This window comes from Hyla sarda, chromosome 3, assembly GCF_029499605.1.
Source record: "Hyla sarda isolate aHylSar1 chromosome 3, aHylSar1.hap1, whole genome shotgun sequence".
NCBI classification, from domain to species: domain Eukaryota; kingdom Metazoa; phylum Chordata; class Amphibia; order Anura; family Hylidae; genus Hyla; species Hyla sarda.
In genome coordinates this window covers 368,096,121-368,118,922 of record NC_079191.1, presented here as the reverse complement: position 1 = coordinate 368,118,922, position 22,802 = coordinate 368,096,121, and the positions used below count along the sequence as shown (strand labels likewise).

Genomic DNA, 22,802 nt, shown 5'->3' with positions numbered 1-22,802 from the left:
GCCGAGCCCACTGTCATGTAAGAAGTCGGCCGGCTCCTCACATGACAATGCGCTCAGCCTATCATTGGCCGAGGTGGGACATCGCTGCGGCCGGTGATAGGCTGAAGGCTCTGAGACGTCCCAACGGGGGAAAGGAGTACGAAGGTACGGTAAGTTAAAGTTTGTTTTTTAATATTTGCAGCCAGGGCATTGCCTAGGTCAGTGGTCTTCAACCTGCGGACCTCCAGATGTTGCAAAACTACAACTCCCAGCCAACGGCTGTCCGGGCATGCTGGGAGTTGTAGTTTTGCAACATCTGGAGGTCCGCAGGTTGAAGACCACCGACCTAGGTCTTATTTTCGGGGTAGGGCTTATATTGCAGCCAACCCCGATAATCCAGCTAGGGCTTATTTTCGGGGAAACAGGGTACTAAATGTAAATTCAGGGTCTGTTAGGCTCTTTTTTGCATGGAACGGCCCCCAAAACGGGTCGGAGTACAACTGATTCCACTTGGTCACCACTAAACTCTTGTTTTTTTGACATACATGTATGTAGCTCCATATAGCGGAGCTATATGTGAAAGAGGCCTAAGAGTTTATACTGACACAAAAACTTGGTTTGCCTTGTAAAGCAGTCAGGCCCATTGACATGAATTAATTTACTATTAACGTAGTTTTAAGCAAAGGCTTTTACTGGTAAAATCAACAAGAGACCAATGTATCCTGCTGTAAATCCTAAGTTTACACCTTACTCCCCCCCCGTGTATGAAGGGGCTTCTACTTCAGGTCCTGTAGACTTTACACAATTCACATACTATAAACCTTCCCATTAATAAAGAAAGGAAAGCACATTAGCAATTTACTATAATGGACCATGGGGCTTATAGGATGCTTGGGCAAATCTTGAAGAATTCTGTATTTTCTTACCTTCCCTCGAATTGGTTCATTGGGTGTTAATCTTGAATCGTATTGATGCAAAAAGGAAATCTCCTCCTGTAATAGTTTTGGCAGCCGATTTCTACCCCTGGGAGTTGCTAGAGGAACTATAAAACAGCGCATGTGTTAATGACATAGAAAATGAATGTTTTCAGAAACATTTAGGATTTATTGTATATACTTTACTAGCAAATGAAGACACAACAGTCATTTCAGGCTCTGTTCACACGGTTTTTAATGTGTTTTTTTTCTGTGATTCTGGAAAAAACGCAGCAAAAAATTGTACTATTTTACAGTGATTTGCCCACTCGCTGTAAAATTATCGAATTTTTGCAGTGATTTCACTACAAAATCACAGGAAATTTTTTAATCAAAAGCGTGGAAAAAGAGCACCTTGTGAACGCAGCTTCAGATTTAAAAATATTCTAATAAAAGACTTTGTACTAGTGTAGTAGGCTATGTTCAGACAAAGAACATTTCTGTGCGGACATTCCACCGACATCGGAGCGCTGGCAGAACATACCGGTGCAAGAACCCCTCGGAAATGTGCCGTCTAATAGACGCCAATGAATTTCCGTGCGGACTCCGCAGAAAGAATAGACATGTCTTTTCTTTCTGCGGACTCTGAAATCAGGATTTCCGCAGCAGAAACATCTACCTTGGAAATTCCGCTGTGTGCCCAGAGCTGCAGAATCCCATTGAAACCAATGGGACTCTGCTGCAGCGGAATGTCTGTGAAGAATTCTCCTGCTGAATTCCACACAGAAATTCCATCTTGTGAACATGGCCTTAGAGGTGATGTTAGGAAAACTGGTGCAACACAGTCTTAAAGAGGTACTCCGACAGGGTCCTTGTCATTACCAGACTAGTGATGTAATGTCTCTAACTGCACTGCAACCTGGGAAAACCTGAGACAACTTAATTTTGTTTGCTGTTATAAATAAATATTATGGCAAAGATCACATAACAATTGCGAGACCACCGTCACACACAGGTACAGATACTATATTATTAACTTCACTAACTTTACAGCCCCTGTAGCATAGTCAAAAGAAAAAAAATCCTGGAATACCATTTTAATGCTGTGTTCAATCATTTAGTTACATCTGCAGCAGACCCTGTATGTGTGAATGTAACCTAAAAGAAGATTGGCGCTTGTTTACAGAGCATTTATATGGCCCGAGCAGCAGGTGGGGAGGGGTGCAGAAGGGATTATTTGATTATTTTTGCAGGCCCTTTGCTGCAGTCATAGGCAGCACATCCCTTATTACATGTGAGATGTTTGGCTGAGGATTTTTTGACAGGTCAAAATGACTCAATCAACCGTTGGGTCAGCTGATCACTGGCCCTACAATACTGAGCAAAATCACCCAATCCCCCTATGTAACAGGGCCCTAGGGCACCATATCCTCTCTGAACTTGCAGTATAGGGTATGGTAATGTGGCAGATTTTTTGTGGGATGTCTGTCTAGAAAATTTACAGAGGACATTCCACAGACAGTGGGCGTCCGCACAACCTGCCATCGCTAGGACCGATCGGAAATGCACCATCTCCATAGACGACAATGCATATCCAAGCAGGTTCTGCAGAAAGAATTAACCAGGATGAGAATTTCTGCAGCAGATATTTCCGCCGCATAAATTTCACTGTGTGCACGATGTAGCGGAATCTCATTGAAATGGGACTCTGTTGCAACAGAATTTCCAAGTGGAATTTTTCTGCCAGATTCCACTTGGAAATTCCACAGTGTGAACGAGGCCTAGCATTATTCTAGTGTAGCTGTCAGCTTCAGAGAAATTACGGGCAGACAATTCATGTGAGCAGGCGCCGCCGTAATGAATGCAATGCAGTTCCAAATGGTATTCCGCCTAAAGAATAAACATGTTCATTCTTTTGGTGGACTCCAGAATTAGAATTTCCGCAGTCTGTACAATGCAGCTGTATCACAATGAAAAAAAAAAAAGAGAGGCTGCTGCACAGGAATCTCAACCATGAATTTCTCCAAGTGGATATTCCATAGTGTGCACGGGCCCTACACCTGTATCATCTCATATGTTACACAGCACAGGACCTAGAGTTATGGATAAGAGCTGCTGACATTGCACTGCAAGTGCGGAAGGGATATGGAGCCTTTTATTGAGTGATGAAGTTACCTTCCATGAGGACAATGATGTTGTGCAGGAACCATGCAGCCAATCTATTAGCAACAATAGCGCCCCCTGTAAAAGGGAGCGGGCCGGGCTATGAAAAGTACGGTATTTTTCGCCGTATAAGACGCACTTTTCCTTCCCCAAAACTGGGGGGGGGGGGAAAGTTGGTGCGTCTTATACGGCAAATACACCCCTATCGCAGCGGTCCGTGCAGCCATCAACGGCCGGGACCTGCGGCTAATACAGGACATCACCGATCGCGGTGATGCCCTGTATTAACCCTTCAGACGCGGCGATCAAAGCTGACCGCCACGTCTGAAGCGAAAGTGACACTAACCCGGCTGCACCGGGAGGGACCTTACCTGCCTCTTCGGTGTCTGCTCCGTGCCGGGATCCCCTGCATGGCCGGCGCTCTCCTTCGTTGTCGTCACATCGTCGCGCACGCCGCCCCGTCATCCAATAGGAGCGTGCGTAGCGACGTGATGGCGGCGACGGAGAGCGATGATATCGGGCAGCAGAAACATTCTGGAGCGAAGGGGACACCTCCGGGACGCGGCGACAGCGATGGAGGGCAACATTCAGGGCAGCGGTGATGGGTCCGGAGCGGCGGAGACACATGAGTTTTACCTCCTATACCAGTGGTCTTCAACCTGCGAACCTCCAGATGTTGCAAAACTACAACTCCTGGCATGCCCGGACAGCCAACGGCTGTCCGGGCATGCTGGGAGTTGTAGTTTTGCAACATCTGGAGGTTCGCAGGTTGAAGACCACTGCTCTAGTCCTTGGGCCGTTTGGCATTGTATCTCAGCCTCATTCACTTTTCTGCTTTAACACGTTTAAATGGATAAAAATTGCAATACAAGCAAGTAATACTTCACGTGGGTGTGATACGTTTTATCTCTTATGCGATGTGTATTTCTCACCGACATGTATTCTTATCATCTGACATATCGTTGCCATGGTAACCAAGTTTATGGAGTACTATAAAAACTGCTTTACTAATGAAAAAAGCTTTACCTGGTAGCAATAAAAAACATCACTAAAACCAAACAACTACAAGGAACACAAATTCACACTGCACAATAAAAATATGGCCATTTTACTGGTCGACAATTTTTAATGGTCTGTTTACACTGGTGTCATTGCTCCTATTTTTACATTATCCATGAAGGATACAATGAAGCCATTATCATCCATTTTGATCTTTTTTTGGCCATAGACAATTGTAGTTGGCTATCTGGGCATGCTGAAGTTGTAGTTTTGCAACAGCTGGAGGCACCCTGGTTGGGAAACACTGCCCTACAGCTGTCTGGGCATGCTGGGAGTTCTGGTCTGCACTGCTCTCTGCTTCCAGCCATCACTACTAGAGATGAGCGAACTTACAGTAAATTTGATTCGTCACGAACTTCTCGGCTTGGCAGTTGATGACTTATCCTGCATAAATTAGTTCAGCTTTCAGGTGCTCCCGTGGGCTGGAAAAGGTGGATACAGTCCTAGGAGACTCTTTCCAGCCCACCGGAGCACCTGAAAGCTCAACCAATTTATGCAGGATAAGTCATCAACTGCCGAGCCGAGAAGTTCATGACAAATCGAATTTACTGTAAGTTCGCTCATCTCTAATCACTACCATGCTGCATCTGTCTCTCACCCTGCAGTTTGAGTCCTAGCCCATAGGGTGTGTGCTCCTCCTGTAATTTAAAGGGACAGTGCATACACCCAAAACCTGCCCCCCTTTTAATACCAACTCTACCCACTCCCTGGTAATTAAGCATTATTGTGTTTTTTTCAGCATCCACATCCTTCAGTGTGATAATCTATTGATGAATTCCATGTATTGGCTTGTGCCTATATTTATGATTTCATCTCTGACTGATCCCTGTGAGTTTCCTGTGTACGATCCGGATTGTTTAACCCCTTAAGGACGCAGACCATTTTGACCTTAAGGACGCAGCCGTTTTTTGCACATCTGACCACTGTCACTTTAAGCATTAATAACTCTGGGATGCTTTAACTTATGAATTCGATTCTTAGAATTTTTTTGTGATATATTCTGCTTTATGTTAGTGGTAATTTTTTATTGATACTTGCATCATTTCTTGGTGAAAAAATCCAAAATTTCATGAAAAATTTGAAAATATTGCATCTTTCGAACTTTGAAGCTCTCTGCTTGTAAGGAAAGTGGACATACCAAATAAATTATATGTTGATTCACATATACAATATGTTTGTGTTTGCATCATAAAGTTGACATGTTTTTACTTTTTGAAGACATTAGGCTAAGGTTTTTTGTCCTGCGTTTTCTGGTTTGAAAAAAACGCCTGAAAAAAACAGGGCTGTGGAGTCGGTAGATAATTGTTCCGACTCAGCAGTTTTTTGTACTTCCGACTCCGAATCCTCTGTATTAATATGCGAATGTATTTATAAACACTTACAGTTGAATCCAAGAAGCTGTTCCACCAAGTTCTTCTAAGCTCTTCTAGCAGAGAGAGGTAGTTGGGCAGAAGCTGCTGCCTTCTCCTTTTTGTGTGCTGATCTGCTGCTGAAGATAGGGCAGTGGGAGGAACCAGGAAGGCGCATTTATTATAAAACATGATTTCCCTAGTAGAATCCCATAGTCATGTTTAAAGTTTAAGCTAACAATCGTAGTTTACAAGTTTTTATAGCCTTAGCTGAATGGCAGCAGTTTTTCCAATGGTTTACAGCTTCAGTCTTGAACTATTGACCCTCCATTCCCTTCACTTATACAAGTGTCTCTAGTCCCGCAAAAAACATATTTACTTAATCCCTTATAAGTGAGAGGCTAGGTTACCCATGGGTTCCCTGTAACAGCAGAACATAACACTATGGAAAGTATAAGTATTGCCGCTCCTAATTATGCGTTGCGTGCCATATAGTGAAGCACAGGAAAAGCATGCTTCTTCACGGTCACTTAACATATTCGTTTTGCTGTTACGTGGGGCACTGCATGCATTGGTCTTTATTCTTACAGTAGAGAAGTCATTAATTATAACTTTTTGTGAATTGGGACATATAAACTTGCTTTTTTTTTATTGCAATCTAATTTTTTTTTTTTTTTAAATCAGATATTTTTATTAATAGTTTAACCACTTTTAAACATACAACAACATTTCCCCAACAATAAACCCCCCACCCCCCGTACATACAGACAATCCGTCACTTCCCTCTGCAGGAGCAGGAATATACACAAGCAGTAAACTATAGGTTTCAAAATACTCATATTCCAATAGGGAGACTCCCCCAATCCCAGCGCACACGACTCCAGCATGCAGCACCCCCAGGCAATCCAACACAGCCACCAGAAGAGGAGAGAAAGAAAAGGGCAGACAAGGAAGAGAGTGAAGTCACATACAGAGAGTCCCCAGACCATAAGCCAATCCCAAGAGAAACACAGGCCGAGAGGTCACAAGCAATTACGAACCAGTCCTCGGGGGGTCAAAATGGTGTACCCAGGGTCCCCAAATATTATCAAATTTCCGTTCAACGTTACGTTTAATATATATATCCCTTTCTCCAAGCGTTAATCCCTTTATCCAATTCTGTTAATAAGATCAGCTACACCAGGAGGAGCCGGCCTAATCCAATACTGCACAATGAGTTTCCTGGCTTGGTACAGCACACGTAAGATCCCCACCTCTCTCATGGAAGGTTCCCTATCACATCCAATAAGACCAAGTAAGCATACCTTAGGTTCTCTAAGCAGAGTAACCCCATAAACATCCCTGACAAGGCGCAACACATCAGCCCAATAAGCATCTAAAACGGGGCACTCCCACATCAAGTGAAGCAAGTGAGCCTCCAGCTCCCCACACCTAGGGCAGGCAGAGTCGGACCGAACACCAACCTTATATAAGAACAGAGGGGTCTTATACACCCTATGTAGAAAGAACAGCTGTGACAGCCTGTTAGCCTCCGACAGAGACAGCGACGGGGTAAGCGACAAGACCATACACCATTCCTCATCACTCAGCCCACCAAGGTCTCTCTCCCACTTATGTCGGACCGTTAAAGGGAACCGTTCATGGTAAAAACTCAATAGCTCACCGTACAGCCAAGATATAACTCCAGCAGATTCCCGTTTCACAATAACCGAGTCTAGGACCCTGTTTGTTTGCACCTCCATCAGCCGCGGACGATTTTGAGTTTGCAATCTAAATTTAGTAGGAGTCGGAGTCGGTGCATTGTTTGCCGACTCCGACTCCAGGTACCCAAAATTTCGTCCGACTCCACAGCACTGGAAAAATTGCCACTGCAATTTCCCGCGTCTGGTGTTTTTTCACTTGTGTGGAAACTGCATTTTTGGCCCCTTTGGCTTTTTTTTTTTTTTTTTGTTGGGTATAAAAAAACAAAAAACAAAAAAAAAGGATGCAAAAGATGGAAAAAAATTAATTTAGCTAAATTAATATTTTTATAACGAAATTTTAATTAATTTTTAATAAAGTGTGTGTGTTTCACTTTTTTTCTCTCTCTTTTTTGACATTTTACAGGTAGTACTACTACTCCCAGCATGGAACACACTGTTCCATGATGGGAGTAGTAGTACCTGTACTAATAGACATATCACCCGATGCGATCATCCATAATATAGCAGAGATGGGGAGCGGCTCTATACAGAGCTCGCATCTCTGCACTATACTCCGGCCGGCCAGTGATGTGAATAGAACATCACTCATTCATATTTTCCGCCCAGAGTGGTGATTGGCCGGATGGTAGCAGCCAATCACAGCTCTCAGAGGGAAATATTCACATCACTGGCTGGAGTATAGTGTAGAGATGCGAGCGCTGTATAGAGCCGCTCCGCATCTCTGCAATAGATAGGACGATCACAGCGGATGTCAGGAGTGACATCCGCTGTGATCTTTCCTTAACTGCAGGTACTTCTACTCCCATCATGGAGCACACTCTGTTCCATGTTGAGAGCTGTAGTACCTACAGTGGATGTCACTCCTGACACCCGCTCTGATCCTCCTGTATAATGTATAGATGTGGGCAGCCGCTCTTCTATGGTCCCCTGCACTGACGTATATATACACCTATTCATATTTCCCACAGAGAGTTGTGATTGGCTGGAACCATCTGGCCAATCACAGCTCTCTGCGGGAAATATGAATAGGTGTATATATACGGCAGTGCAGGGGACCATAGATAAGCAGCCGGTCTATAAATTATACAGGAGGATCGCAACGGAACCCGGGGTAATCTGTCAATTAGTACAGGTACTACTACTCCCATCATGGAACAGTGTGTGTTCCATGCTGGGAGTAGTAGTACCACCTAAAAAAAGAAAGAATAAAAAGTGAAAAACTCACACACTACATTTTTATTATTGCCGGCTACATTTTTAGTGCCCTGCCCGCCACATAAATTGATCCCTGTTTAAAAATTTATAAAAATATTGTTATAAAAAAAGATTCATTTCGTTAAATACAATTTTTTCCATAACTACTGTATCTTTTTTATTATTTTTTTTAATGGTACTCTACGAAATTTTATTAAAAAGGTATCTCCATCACTTTTTTGGATCACTAAAGTCCAAAACAGAATAAAAACAGCCTGAAAAAATGCCAAAGTTAAAACCCACATGACGTTTTTCTTGGCGTTTTTTACTCCCAGACTTCTATGGGAGAAAAACACCACGATTTCAGGGGAAAAAACGCCAGTGGCTCAACATGCTGCGATTTAGCAAAACCGCCAAGGAGCGGTAAAACACCAAAAAAGAGCGAAAAAACGCCAAAAGGATAAAAAATAAAAAAAAACGCCAAACTGAAAAACGGCAAGTGGAAAAATTATTTTGCGATTTCTCATTGATTTACAGCTAACATCTGGCCACAGTGTTTTTTGGCCGCAAAAACGCCATGCGGCAGAATTGGCGTTTAAAAAAAAAAAAAAACAAGTAGAAACTTAGCCGAATAGGGCATTTTAGTTTAGCAGCAATTTAAAAAATTTTCATTAAAATTTCAAAATATGAATTTTTCAGGGACCAGTTCAGTTTCAAAGTGAATTTGAGGCTCTTTATGTTAGAGATACCCTATAATGGACCCCATAATGAAAATTGCACCCCTTAAAGTATTCAAAATGACATTCATAAAGTTTGTTAACCCTTGTTAACTGTGTATCACAGGAATAGCAGCAAATTGGAGGAGAAAATTCTAAATCTTTATTTTTTACACTAACATTTTCTTGTAGACCCATTTTTTTTCCCATTTTTACAAGGGATAATAGGTAAAAAAAATGTCCACCAAAGGTTGTAGCCCAATTTCACTTGAGTAAGGAAATACCTCATATGTGGATGTAAAGTGTTCCGCGGTGCAGTAGAGGGCTCAGAAGGGAAGGAGCAACAATGGGATTTTGGAGAGCGAATGATGAAATGGGTTTTTGGGGGCATGTCGCATTTAGGAAGCCCCTATGGTGCCAGAACAGCAAAAAAACAAAAAACAAACACATGGCAAACTATTTGGGAAACTACACCCCTCAAGGAACGTAACAAGCGGTACAGTGAGCCCTAACACCCCAGTGTTTGATGAATTTTCACTCACTAAAGTTGGACGTGAAAATGAATTTAAAAAATTTCACTAAAATGATGGTGCAACCCCAAATTTTTCATTTTCACAAGGGGTAATAGGTAAAAATGTCCCCCAAACTTTGTAACCCCATTTCCTTTGAGCAAGGAAATACCTCATATGTGGATGTAAAGTGCTTTGTGGGTGCACCAGAGGGCTCAGAAGGGAAGGAGCGACAATGGAATTTTGGAGAGTGAATTTTGCTGAAATGGTTGTTGGGGGGCACGTCTCATTTAGGAAGCCCCTATGGTGCCATAACAGCAAAAAGAATGGCACACTATTGACACATGGCACACTATTTGGGAAACTACACATCTCAAGGAATGTTACAAGGGGTATAGTGAGCCTTAAAGGGGTTATCCACCATAAGGTGATTTTAGTACATACCTGGCAGACAGTAATGGACATGCTTAGGAAGGATTTGTGCTTGTCTTGGGGCTAAATTTTTGAACGGTGGGCTGTGCAAATAAAAAATTAAATTTTTCATTTTCACGGACCACTGTTCAAAAAAATCTGTCAAACGCCAGTGGGGTGTAAATGCTTACTGTACATCTTATTAAATTCTTTGAGGGGTGTAGTTTACAAAATGGGGTCACATGTGGGGGGGGGGGGCACTGTTCTGGCACTATGGGGACTTTGTAAACACACATGGCCTTCTATTCCAGCCAAATTCTCTCTCAAAATGCCCAATGGCGCCCCTTCTCTTCTGAGCATTGTAGTTCACCCACAGAGCACTTTACATCCACATATGGGGTATTTACATACCCAGAAGAAATGGTGTTACAAATTTTAGGGGGCTTTTTCTCCTATTACCCCTTATGAAAATAAAAACTTTGGGGTAACACCAGCATTTTAGTGAAAAAAATCTGATTTTTCATTTTCATGTCCGAAAATTTGTCAAACACCTTCGGGGTATTAAGGCTCACTATACCCCTTGTTACGTTCCGTAAGGAGTGAAGTTTCCAAAATGGGGTTACATGTGGGTATTTTCTTTTTTGCATTTATGTCAGAACCGCTGTAACTATCAGCCACCCCTGTGCAAATCACCAATTTAGACCTCAAATGTATATGGTGCGATCTCACTTCTGAGCCATGTTGTGCGTCCGCAGATCACTTTACACCCACATATGGGGTATTTCCGTACTTGCGTTCCAAATTTTGGGTGTCTTTTTTTCCTTTTACCTCTTGTAAAAATGAAAAGTATGGGGCAACACCAGCATATTAGTGTAAATTTTTTTTTTACACTAACATGCTGGTGTACACCCCAACTTTACCTTAAAGCCCCCCCAAAATTTGTTAGGCAATTTCTCGTGAGTACGGAAATACCCCATATGTGACCCTAAACTGATGCCTTGAAATACGACAGGGCTCCGAAGTGAGAAAGCGTCATGCGCATTTGAGGCCTGAGTTAGGGATTTGCATAGGGACAGCAGTGTTCCCCAAACCACCTCCAGCAGTTGCAAAACTCCCAGCATGCCTGGACAGTCAATGGCTGTCTGACAATACTGGGAGTTATTTTGCAACAGCTGGAGGCTCTTTTTTGGAAACACTGCCGTATGAGGCGTTTAAAATTTTTATTAGGGGGGGGGGGGCAGTGTAAGGGGATGTATATGTAGTGTTTTACTGATCATTTTGTGTTGTTTTAGTGTTTTTAGGGTACATTCACACGGGCGGGTTCACAGCGAGTTTCCCGCTGGGAGTTTGAGCTGCGGCGGAAAATTTGCTGCAGCTCAAACCTAAAGTGGCAAACTCGCTGTAAACCCACCCGTGTGAATGTACCCTGTACATTCACATGGGCGGGGGCTAACCTTCAACTTTTGCAAAACTACAACTCCCAGCATGCACTGACAGACTGTGCATGCTGGGAGTTGTAGTTATGCAACAGCTGGAGGCACACTGGTTGGGAAACACTAACTTAGGTAACAGAATACCGCAGTGTTTCCGCACCAGTGTACCTCCAGCTGTTGCAAAACTACAACTTCTAGCATGCATGACCTGTTAATTCATGCTGGGAGTTGTAGTTTTGCAACAGCTGGAGGCACACGGGTTGGGAAACACTGAGTTAGGAAACAGAAAGTGTTTCCCAACCAGTGTGCCTCCAGTTGTTGCAAAACTACAACTCCTAGCATGCCCGGAGACCCGAAGGTTGGCCCTTCAGATTTTGCCGAACTACAATGCTCAGCATGCTGGACAGTCTTCGCATACTGGGAGTTGAAGTTTTGCCACATCTGGAAGTGCACAGTTTGGAGACCACTCTATAGAGTGCAAAACGACCACTCTTCCAAAACTACAACTACCAGCATGCCCAGACAGCCTTCGGCTATCTGGGCATGCTGGGAGTTGTAGTTGTGAAACTACAAGGCAGCAGTGAAAATCACTTACCAGATCTTCACTGCTGCCTCTATCTCTGCCACTGCCGCCTGCATTCTGCTGCCACAGTCCTCCCCGCCGCCGGTCGCCCACTGTGTGCCGCCGTCCCCCCACTGTCTGCCGCAGGTAACTGCCGCCGCAATCTTTACCCCGCTGCCCGGACTTCAAGGGGCGGACAGAGAACGGGGATCTCAATTTTCACCCCCCTGCCCTGCAATTCGCCGGTCAGTCCTGAGATAGTATGGCAAATGAGTCCAAAAAATTGTGGGGCAATATATGTACACTATTAAATACCAGTACCAAACACAAATAATCCAGGTATCCACTATATACCTTGCTAAGATCTATCTACATACATTTCATCTCATGGGATAAACAATATTTGCACTTATTTCTTTATCAGCATGGCTTACCCATAATCTAAATTTGCCTTCACCAGCCCCAACGTACATTCCGTCTATACTTTATTAAGGGTTGTAAATGTTTCCTATTTTTGTGCCTCTCGTTTGGTGTTTAAATAGGTGGGTCAGGCTTAGCAGGAGATTGTGGGCGCTCACAGTTTGCCCCCTTATGATAATTTATGGCAGGAATTGGCATACATGGAACAGTGTGTATGTGAGGGGAGGGGGTGCACAGATAGTCAAAGATGCCCCACATTTATTAAGAGGCCTGCATGTCTTAATAAATAGGACTGTTATTAGTAATAATGATGGAGAATGTTATCAGAGAAAAGTAATCCCATTTTGCAACATAGAAAGCTGAAATTTCTCAATATAGCCATGAATGTATGTTATTTTGCCCAATAAAAAGACGCCCACGTATCAGATGTTAAATGAGATTAAGTTTGGAAAGCAGATTTCTATCCCTTCTGCTTAGTTCCTGCTGTTTTAACCCTTAACGACTAGCAGAACATTGCTTGGATTGATAAATTAAGGCACCTACAAGGTTAATATAGGGAGAGGATTTTTACCCGACAGCTGCTTATATAAAGATACCAAACGCATGCCATGGAAGGAATAGTTGTAGAAGGGGTTTAAAGCAAGGTTTTATAAACCCCAGGTGTTGTATATATAGAACCCTGAAATCTCATTGATGATGACACCAGCATAAAGATATATATATATGTAGATCATCCATCTATTTGAATGTTGCGCCACACATGGCATAAGTGGGAGGGGCCTCTCTCTCTATTGTGTGTAATGTCTGACTGTTATGTTTGGTACATTTCCAGTAATATACAGAAAAAGTGATTATTGAGCAGATCTAATCCATTAGAATCTAATTTATCATTTATGAAATGGCTTGTTTATACATAAAGATATGAATGGCCTCTGATGTAGACATGCCAGTTTATTATTAAACCCAGTAGGTATCTGTTATTAACAATGGAAATGCATGAGTGATTCATCTGGGTGACTAGCCCTAATGGTAGTGTCACGGACCCTAGGTGCCGCACAGCATACTTATCTTTTCCCCGCTCCACCCAATGCCAGGCTTCTATAGGGCAGCTGCCCTGGGCAAACAAGTAGGAGTCGGCAAACAATGCACCGACTCCTACTAAATTTAGACTGGAATAAAAAAAAAAGCAAGTTTAAATGTCCAGCGGCAATACTTATACTTTCCATAGTGTTGTGTTCTGCTGTTACAGGGAACCCATGGGTAACCTAGTCTCTCACTGATAAGGGATTAAGTAAATATGTTTTTCGCAGGACTAGAGACAATTCACTTGTATAAGTGAAGGGAATGGAGGGTCAATAGTTCAAGACTGAAGCTGCAAACCATTGGAAAAACTGCTGCCATTCAGCTAAGGCTATAAAAACTTGTAAACTCCGATTGTTAGCTTAAACTTTAAACATGACTATGGGATTCTACTAGGGAAATCATGTTTTATAATAAATGCCCCTTTTTGGATCCTCCCGCTGCCCTATCTTCAGCAGCAGATCAGCACACAAAAAAGAGAAGGCAGCAGCTTCTGCCCAACTACCTCTCTCTAGAAGAGCTTAGAAGAACTTGGTGGAACAGCTTCTTGGATTCAACTGTAAGTGTTTATAAATACATTCACATATTAATACAGAGGAGTCCGAAGTACAAAAAACCACATTTATCTACCGACTCCACAGCCCTGCTCCAAAGTGCGGCTCTCCAGATGTTGCAAAACTACAACTCCCAGCAGCCAGCGGCTGTCCGGGCATGCTGGGAGTTGTAGTTTTGCAATAGCTGGAGGTGCACAGTTTGGGGATATAGGCTGCAGACACTGAAGCATGCTGGAAGTTGTAGTTTTGCAACAGCTGGAAGTCCACAGTTTGTAGACCACTGCTCTAGAAGGCTGTCTATGTATTGGCACTATAGGGTTGGATGTGAGGTGATCATTCGGAGGTGACACACACACTATACATGTAGCTCTATTCCCTACACAGGCTGTAAGGATGTTCAGATCCACTGTCGTGATGCGGTCATGTCAGTCAGCACAAGGTTGCAGACTGCTCAGCAGGAAAGTAGAGTTAGCACTGCAGTCCCCACCTATAGATATTCAAACTGCTCTGCAAGATATTGTTTCCCTGCACCATCACCACGCCTGATTTATTTACATAAAGTACCAAAGGGACACTTCTCATAGCACAATTGAAATGTGGCAATATACATCAAATTAGTATATATTAGTATTAGGTGGTCACAGTGTTTACTATAATGAATTTCAGGGGTCTTGTGTGCATTATAAATAATTTAAGGGGCTACAGTGTGTATTATAACTTACCGTATTTCAGGGATCACTATGTCTTGTAATGGATTTCAGGGGGCACGGTATATATTATAATATGAATTCGGGTAGAAAACAGACATGATGCACATCTACAATCTTGCATAATGATCTGATTGCTTCTCAGCACAATATCAAAAACTAACAGGTTGTTAGTATACATTTTTGATCAAAAAGTACAAACCCACTCGCCACGTCAAGGCCACGTATTCAGAGTGGGTCCCTAACGTCCCTAGCATAAAATGGCGTAGCACCAGGCGGCGACCACCACCGCCGCGACACCAATGCCCACAGGGGGGGGGGAGCGACCCACTGGCAGAGCGGCCCCAATGCCACTCAAACCAGTCTATAGGCCGCACCCGCCCGCAGACACAGCGCCACGGCAGCAACAGACGCCGCCCCGCACCTCACCAGTGTGAACAAGGCGTAATGGCTCACTTACCATGCTCTCCCAGTCAGACTGGGAGGCTGCTAGGAGTGAAATGGCCCTAGTGTGGCTAATTACCACCTATATAGGTTTGGGCTGAGGGGGTGGGGAAGAGTGCAGCACATGTTCAAAAAAAAAAAGGGGGAAGATAGAAATCACAATATGAATTCGAGTAGAATACAGACATAGCGCACATCTACAATCTTGTATAATGATCTGATTGCTTCTCAGCACAATATCAAAAACTAACAGGTTGTTAGTATACATTTTTGATCAAAAAGTACAAGCCCACTCGCCACGTCAAGGCCACCTAGTCAGAGTGGGTCCCTAACGTCCCTAGCATAAAATGGCGTAGCACCAGGCGGCGACCACCACCGCCGCGACACAGGAGCCCACGGGGAGGGGAGCGACCCACTGGCAGAGCGGCCCCAATGCCTCTCAAACCAGTCCATAGGCCGCACCCGCCCGCAGACACAGCGCCACGGCAGCAACAGACGCCGCCCCGCACCACACCAGTGTGAACAAGGTGTAATAGCTCACTTACCTTGCTCTCCCAGTCAGACTGGGAGGCTGCTAGGAGTGAAATGGCCCTAGTCTGGCTAATTACCACCTATATAGGTTTGTGTCACGGCGGTGGTGGTCGCCGCCCGGTGCTACGCCATTTTATGCTAGGGACGTTAGTGACCCACTCTGAATAGGTGGCCTTGACGTGGCGAGTGGGCTTGTACTTTTTGATCAAAAATGTATACTAACAACCTGTTAGTTTTTGATATTGTGCTGAGAAGCAATCAGATCATTATACAAGATTGTAGATGTGCGCTATGTCTGTATTCTACTCGAATTCATACTGTGATTTCTATCTTCCCCCTTTTATTTTTTTTTTTGAACATGTGCTGCACTCTTCCCCACCCCCTCAGCCCAAACCTATATAGGTGGTAATTAGCCACACTAGGGCCATTTCACTCCTAGCAGCCTCCCAGTCTGACTGGGAGAGCAAGGTAAGTGAGCCATTACACCTTGTTCACACTGGTGTGGTGCGGGGCGGCGTCTGTTGCTGCCGTGGCGCTGTGTCTGCGGGCGGGTGCGGCCTATAGACTGGTTTGAGAGGCATTGGGGCCGCTCTGCCAGTGGGTCGCTTTCCCCCCCCGTGAGCACCTGTGTCGCGGCGATGGTGGTCGCCGCCCGGTGCTACGCCATTTTATGCTAGGGGCGTTAGGGACCCACTCTGAATAGGTGGCCTTGACGTGGCGAGTGGGCTTGTACTTTTTGATCAAAAATGTATACTAACAACCTGTTAGTTTTTGAAATTGTGCTGAGAAGCAATCAGATCATTATACAAGATTGTAGATGTGTGCTATGTCTGTATTCTACTCAAATTCGTATATATTATAATGAATTTCAGGGATCTCAGTGTATTATAATTAATTTCAGGGGGCACAGTGTATATTACAATACATTTCAGGGATCTCAATGTATTATAATTAATTTCATAAATATTTCAGGGGTTTTGGTGTGTATTATAAGGAATGTCAGTGGGCGCAGTGTATATTAGGATTAAAGGCAACTCCAACACTGGAACCATAACCATACATTTACCAAAAGACAGGTCTTTAACCTGGTGAACTAATTTGCCAGTAAGGCTAAGTTTCCACTTTTTTCAAAATTTGTTGGGTACCAAAAAAACAAAAAGGATGCAGTAGTGATGGAAAAAAATGTATTTAATGAAAATTATATTTTTTATAATGAAATTTTAATTCATTTTTAAACAGGGATCAATTTATGTTGGCGGGCAGGGCACTAAAAAATGTAGCCGACAATAATAAAAATGTAGTGTGTGTGTGTTTTTCACTTTTTTTTCTTTATTTTTTATATTTTTCCAGTAGTACTACTACTCCCAGCATGGAACACACTGTTCCATGATGGGAGTAGTAGTTAGTGTACTAATAGACAGATCTCCCTGGGTGTCACTCCTGACACCCGATGCGATTGTCCATAATATAGCAGAGATGCGGAGCTGCTCTATACAGCGCTCTCATCTCTGCATTATACTCCGGCCAGTGATGTAAATAGAAATTCACATTCATATTTTCTGCCCAGAGTGGGGATTGTCTGGATGGTTGCAGCCAATCACCGCTCTCTGAGGGAAATATTCATATCACTGGCCGGAGTATAATGCAGAGATGCGGAGCACAGGAGAAAGCCACTCCGCATCTTAGGGATAAAGGATGATCGCAGTGACACCCGCTGTATTCTTTCCTTAACTGCAGGTACTACTACTCCCAACATGGAGCACACTCTGCTCTATGCTGGGAGCTGTAGTACCTGCATAAATAGACAGATCGCAGCGAGTGTCACTTCTGACACCCGCTGTGATCCTCCTGTATAATGTATAGATGCGGCTGGCCGCTCTTCTATGGTCCCCTGCACTGACGTATATATACACCTATTCATATTTCTCACAGAGAGTTGTGATTGATTGGAACCATCTGGCCAATCACAGCTCTCTGCTGGAAATATGAATAGGTGTATATATACGGCAGTGCAGGGGACCATAGAAGAGCGGCCAGCCGTATCTATAAATTATACAGGAGGATCGCAACGAGTGTCAGAAGTGACACGAGCAATCTGTCAATTGGTACAGGTACTAATACTCCCATCATGGAACAGTGTGTTCCATGCTGGAGTAGTAGTACTACCTAAAAAAAAAAAAAAAAAGAAGTGAAAAACACACACACACTACATTTTTATTATTGTTGGCTACATTTTTAGTGCCCTGCCCGCCCACAAAAATTGATCCCCGTTTAAAAATTAATTAAAATGTTGCTATAATACAGAGGAATTTCGTTAAATACAATTTTTTCCATCACTGCTGTATCTTATTTAATATTGTTTTTTAATGATACCTTACGAAATTTTATTAAAAAAGATATCTCCATCACTTTTTTGGATCGCTAAAGTCCAAAAAAGAATAAAAACCGCCTGCAAAAACGCCAAAGTCAAAATCGGCATGTTGATTTTCTTGGCGTTTTTTTACTCCCATAGACTTCTATGGGAGAAAAATGCCACGATTTCAGGGAAAAAAATGCCATAAGCTCAACATGCTGCGATTTTGCAAAACTGCCAAGGAGCTGAAAAACACCAAAAAAGAATGAAAAAACGCCAAAGGGATTAAAAAAAACGCTAAATTGAAAAACGCAAAGTGGAAAAAGAATTTTGCGATTTCTCATTGATTTACAGCTAACATCTGGACGCAGCGTTTTTTGGCAGAAAAAACGCCATGCGGCAGAATTGGTGTTTTTCCCCAAAAAAAGTGGAAGCTTAGCCTAAGGCTTGTTTACCTATTATAAAGTGCTGTCTGTCAGTTATTCTTGTGTTTTGTACCTTACCTATTCCATGCAAAGGGGATTTGTGTGGGTTGCAGCCATGTCGAGTTTGAGGACTAGAATAAGTGAAGGGCATGAAGTCACTTCTCTGCGTAGTCATTCGATCGTAAAGAGGGTTGTGAAGATTTCTGCTTTCTTCATGGCTTGGCCACCACTCTGCCTTCAATAAATAAATAAGTGAGCTATTAAGTAAAGTGAGCTAATATTGCTGATGTCATGATGCTTTTATTATCTGATATAGTTGACATGACCTGCACCTTCTTCTTCAGGGTAATATGTTGTGCAAAATCCTACAAAAGACCACTTGGCTGAAAAGAGTGGGTTCTAATGTAAGTAAACATTTACAATGAAATATAGCCCAGGTATCACAATGTACTAACCACAGTACTGTCCCGTGAGTAAAATGATATCACAAGGTAATGTGACCTGCTATATAGAGTGATGCATAAGGGTCTGTTCACACATGTGGATTTTGTTTCAAACTCGCAGTGGGTTTCCCGCCCGTGGGCTCTCCGCGGCCTGTCTGCAGCTGATTTTCGGCAGCGGAATCTACGCTGTGGAAAATTCGCTGCAGACCCCATTGAAGGTAATGAGGTCTGCGGCGGATTTTCAACAGTGGAGATTCTGCTGCCGAAAATCTTGTGAACGAGCCCTTAAAGAGCCCCCAAACTCCATAAAGGGGGATGTTCACTTTGGCCAAACCTTTTTGTTACATTGGTCTCCAAACTAAAAGCTGATCACAGGGTGTCCTGCTTTTGTAAGCGCCACCAAAGTATGTCAGGCTGATAAAAATGGGACACTCTGGCCCTGATTTACTAAGAGTGTTGTGTAGGTTTCTTTGTGGGTTTTAATTCTCTACAATTTATTTTCCACGGTATTTACTAAGGTTTCCCTACATTTTCCACTTTCCCTACATTTTGCTTTTCTTTACACATGTTCTGATCTGTCGGGTTTTCCTCAGATCAAATCCACCACATTTTATGTGGAAACCTTAGTAAATATGTTGGGTTTTTGTGAAAATGTCGGGAGCACGCCCCTTTCCGGAGACCACGCCCCTTTTCCCGGTGGCCACGTCCCTTTTCTAAGCAAAATGGAGAGTTAGTCTGGGTTTTTTCAATTCTGGCGCAAATTCTGTCATAAAATCTGGCGCCTTTGTGTAGCCTTTCACCACTCTGGTTAATATTTGAGGGACTTTAATCTCAGATTATTAGTAGGGGTAAAAATATAATAGGTAATCCCTTATAAGTAAATTATGTAACAACACCCCAAGTTCATTAAAGGGGTACTCCGGTGGAAAACATTTTTTTTAGGTCTTTATAAGTCAACTGGTGCCAGAAAGTTAAAGGAGTACCCCAGTGAAAACCTTTTTTCTTGTAAATCAACTGGTGGCAGAAAGCTAAACATATTTAAGTTAAACATAAATTCTGTTCTTTTTTTATTTCTTTTTTTGTCTTGTCCACAGTGCTCTCTGCTAGCACCTCTATCCATGTCAGGAACTGTCCAGAGCAGCATAGGTTTGCTATGGGGATTTTCTCTGGCTCTGGACAGTTCCTGACACGAACATCAGGTGTCAGCAGAGAGCACTGTGGACAAGACAAAAAAGAAATTCAAAAAGAACAGAATTTCCTCTGTAGCATACAGCTGCTTAAAAGTACTGGAAGGATAAAGATTTTTTAATAGAAGTAATTTACAAATCTGTTTGACTTTCTGGCACCAGTTCATAAAAAAAAAAAGTTTTCTACCGGAGTACCCCTTTAAGCTCTATGATCTCCTTGTAATGATATATACACAGAGTAATTCAAGAAATATTTGCAAAAAATACACATACTTTATTAGAATATAATATAAAATAGGAGGATATCCACCCAGGGGGGATACAAACAAACCACAGGTATCACTCAGATATCACATAAGGTGCCTCAGTGCATAGCATCATAATAGGTGAGTAGCAGCATCATAAGGATTCCGGAGCAACACCAGCCCAACGTGACGTTTCGGCAAACCTTTACCCCTTGACAAAGGTTTGCCGAAACGCTGCGGGGTGGTGTCGCTCCGGTATCCTGTGCCCTATTATTGTAACGTAAGGGTGAGTATCTACTTCATGCCCTGTTTGCACTTGTTTTTATTTAAATTATGCCTATTATGATGCTATGTACTGAGGCACGATACCTGTGGTTTGTTTGTATCCCCCCTGGGTGCATATCCTCCTATTTTATATTATATTCTAATAAAGTATGTGTATTTTTAGCAAATATTCCTTGAATGACTATTTTTTTCTGTGTATATATCATTACAAGGAAATCATAGAGCAGTGGTCTCCAACCTGTGGACCTCCAGATGTTGCAAAACTACAACTCCCAGCATGCCTGGACAGCCGTTGGCTGTCCAGGCATGCTGGGAGTTGTAGTTTTGCAACATCTGGAGGTCCGCAGGTTAAAGACCACTGTCATAGAGCTTAATGTATTTGGGGTGTTGTTACAAAATTTACTTATAAGGGTTTACCTATTATATCTTTACCCCTACAAATCTGAGATTAAACTCCCTCAAATATTAACCAGAGTGGTGAGGGGCTACACAAAATGTCTCTCATTTTTAACAGCCTGACATACTTTGGTGGTATATTTAATATTTGAGGGTCCTATTTGTGGAACTCCCCACTATTAACACAAAGGGGAGAATTTATCAACAGTGAACACCATGAACACCAGTTTTCTGTTCCCCGTTGTGTGCAAAATGTGCACCTTTTTATAATTTCTATAAATTCTGCCAGAAATCTCATAGCTGGTGTACATTTCAGTCTGTGGAACACAGGCAGCCACAATCAAGGACATAGTAAGAAATACTGATTTCGAAAAGTTCCTAAAAAAGTAGATTTTAAAATGAGACAACCCCTTTAAAGGGGCACTCCCGTGGAAAACTTTTTTTTTTAAATCAATTGGTGCCAGAAAGTTAAACAGATTTGTAAATCACTTCTAATCCTTCCAGTACTTTTTAGGGGCTGTATTCTAAAGAGAAATCCCAAAAATAAATGCATTTCCTCAGACAGTGCTCTCTGTGACCTCTGCTGTCCATTTTAGGGACTGTCCAGAGCATGAGAAAATCCCCATAGCAAACATATGCTGCTCTGGACAGTTCCTAAAATGGACAGCAGAGGTCAGCAGAGAGCACTGTGGTCATGACATCAGAGGAAATGCATTTCTTTTTTGGATATCTCTTTAGTATACAGCCCCTAAAAAGTACTGGAAGGATTAAGATTTTTTAATAGTGATTTACAAATCACTTTTTAAAAGTGATTTACAAATCTGTTTAACTTTCCACGGGAGTGCCCCTTTAACCTCTTAAGGACCCATGACGTACGCGTACGTCATGAGTCCGGTCCCGATCTATAACGTCATAGCGGGTCGGGCCCGGCCTCTAACAACGGCCAGGACCCGTGGCTAATTGATCGCGGTGCCGCCCGCTATTAACCCTTTAGACGCGGCTTTCAAAGTTGAACGCCGTGTCTAAAGCGAAAGTGAAAGCATGCTGGTTAGCTCAGGGAGCTGTTCGGCATAGCCGTGGCGAAATCGCGGCATCCCGAACAGCTTACAAGACAGCCGGAGGATCCCTACCTGCCTCCTCGCTGTCCGATTGCCGAATGACTGCTCAGTGCCTGAGATCCAGACATGAGCAGTCAAGCGGCAGAATCATCGATCAGTGGTTTCTTACGAGAAACCACTGATCAATGTAAAAGATCAGTGTGTGCAGTGTTATAGGTCCCTATGTGAGCTATAACACTGCAAAAAAAGTGAATAAAGATCATTTAACACCTTCCCTATTAAAAGTTTGAATCACCCCCCTTTTTCCATAAAAAAAAAAACCACAGTGTAAATAAAAATAAACATATGTGGTATTGCCGCGTGCGGGAAATGTCCGAATTATAAAAAATATATTGTTAATTAAACCGCACGGTCAATGGCGTACGCGCAAAAAAATTCCAAAGTCCAAAATACTGCATTTTTGGTCACTTTTTATTTCATGAAAAAATGAATAAAAAGATCAATAAGTCCTATCAATGCAAAAATGGTACCGCAAAAAACTTCAGATGACAGCGCAAAAAATGAGCCCTCATACCGCCCTATACGCGGAAAAATAAAAAAGTTATAGGGGTCAGAAAATGACAATTTTAAACGTATTAATTTTCCTGCATGTAGTTATGATTTTTTCCAGAAGTACAACAAA

The 22,802-nt window shown here is 42.8% G+C and overlaps 1 protein-coding gene across 1 annotated transcript in view; it reads right to left on the bottom strand.

The window, feature by feature from the left end:
• Window positions 1-22,802, bottom strand: part of C3H2orf73 (chromosome 3 C2orf73 homolog) — a 34,580-nt gene that overhangs the window by 5,441 nt on the left and 6,337 nt on the right. The window contains exons 3-4 of the mRNA XM_056563384.1: window positions 18,585-18,741; window positions 906-1,021 (exon numbers count right to left, since the gene is read on the bottom strand). Coding sequence (XP_056419359.1) covers window positions 906-1,021; window positions 18,585-18,741 — 273 coding nt within the window. The remainder of the gene's footprint in view (window positions 1-905; window positions 1,022-18,584; window positions 18,742-22,802) is intronic.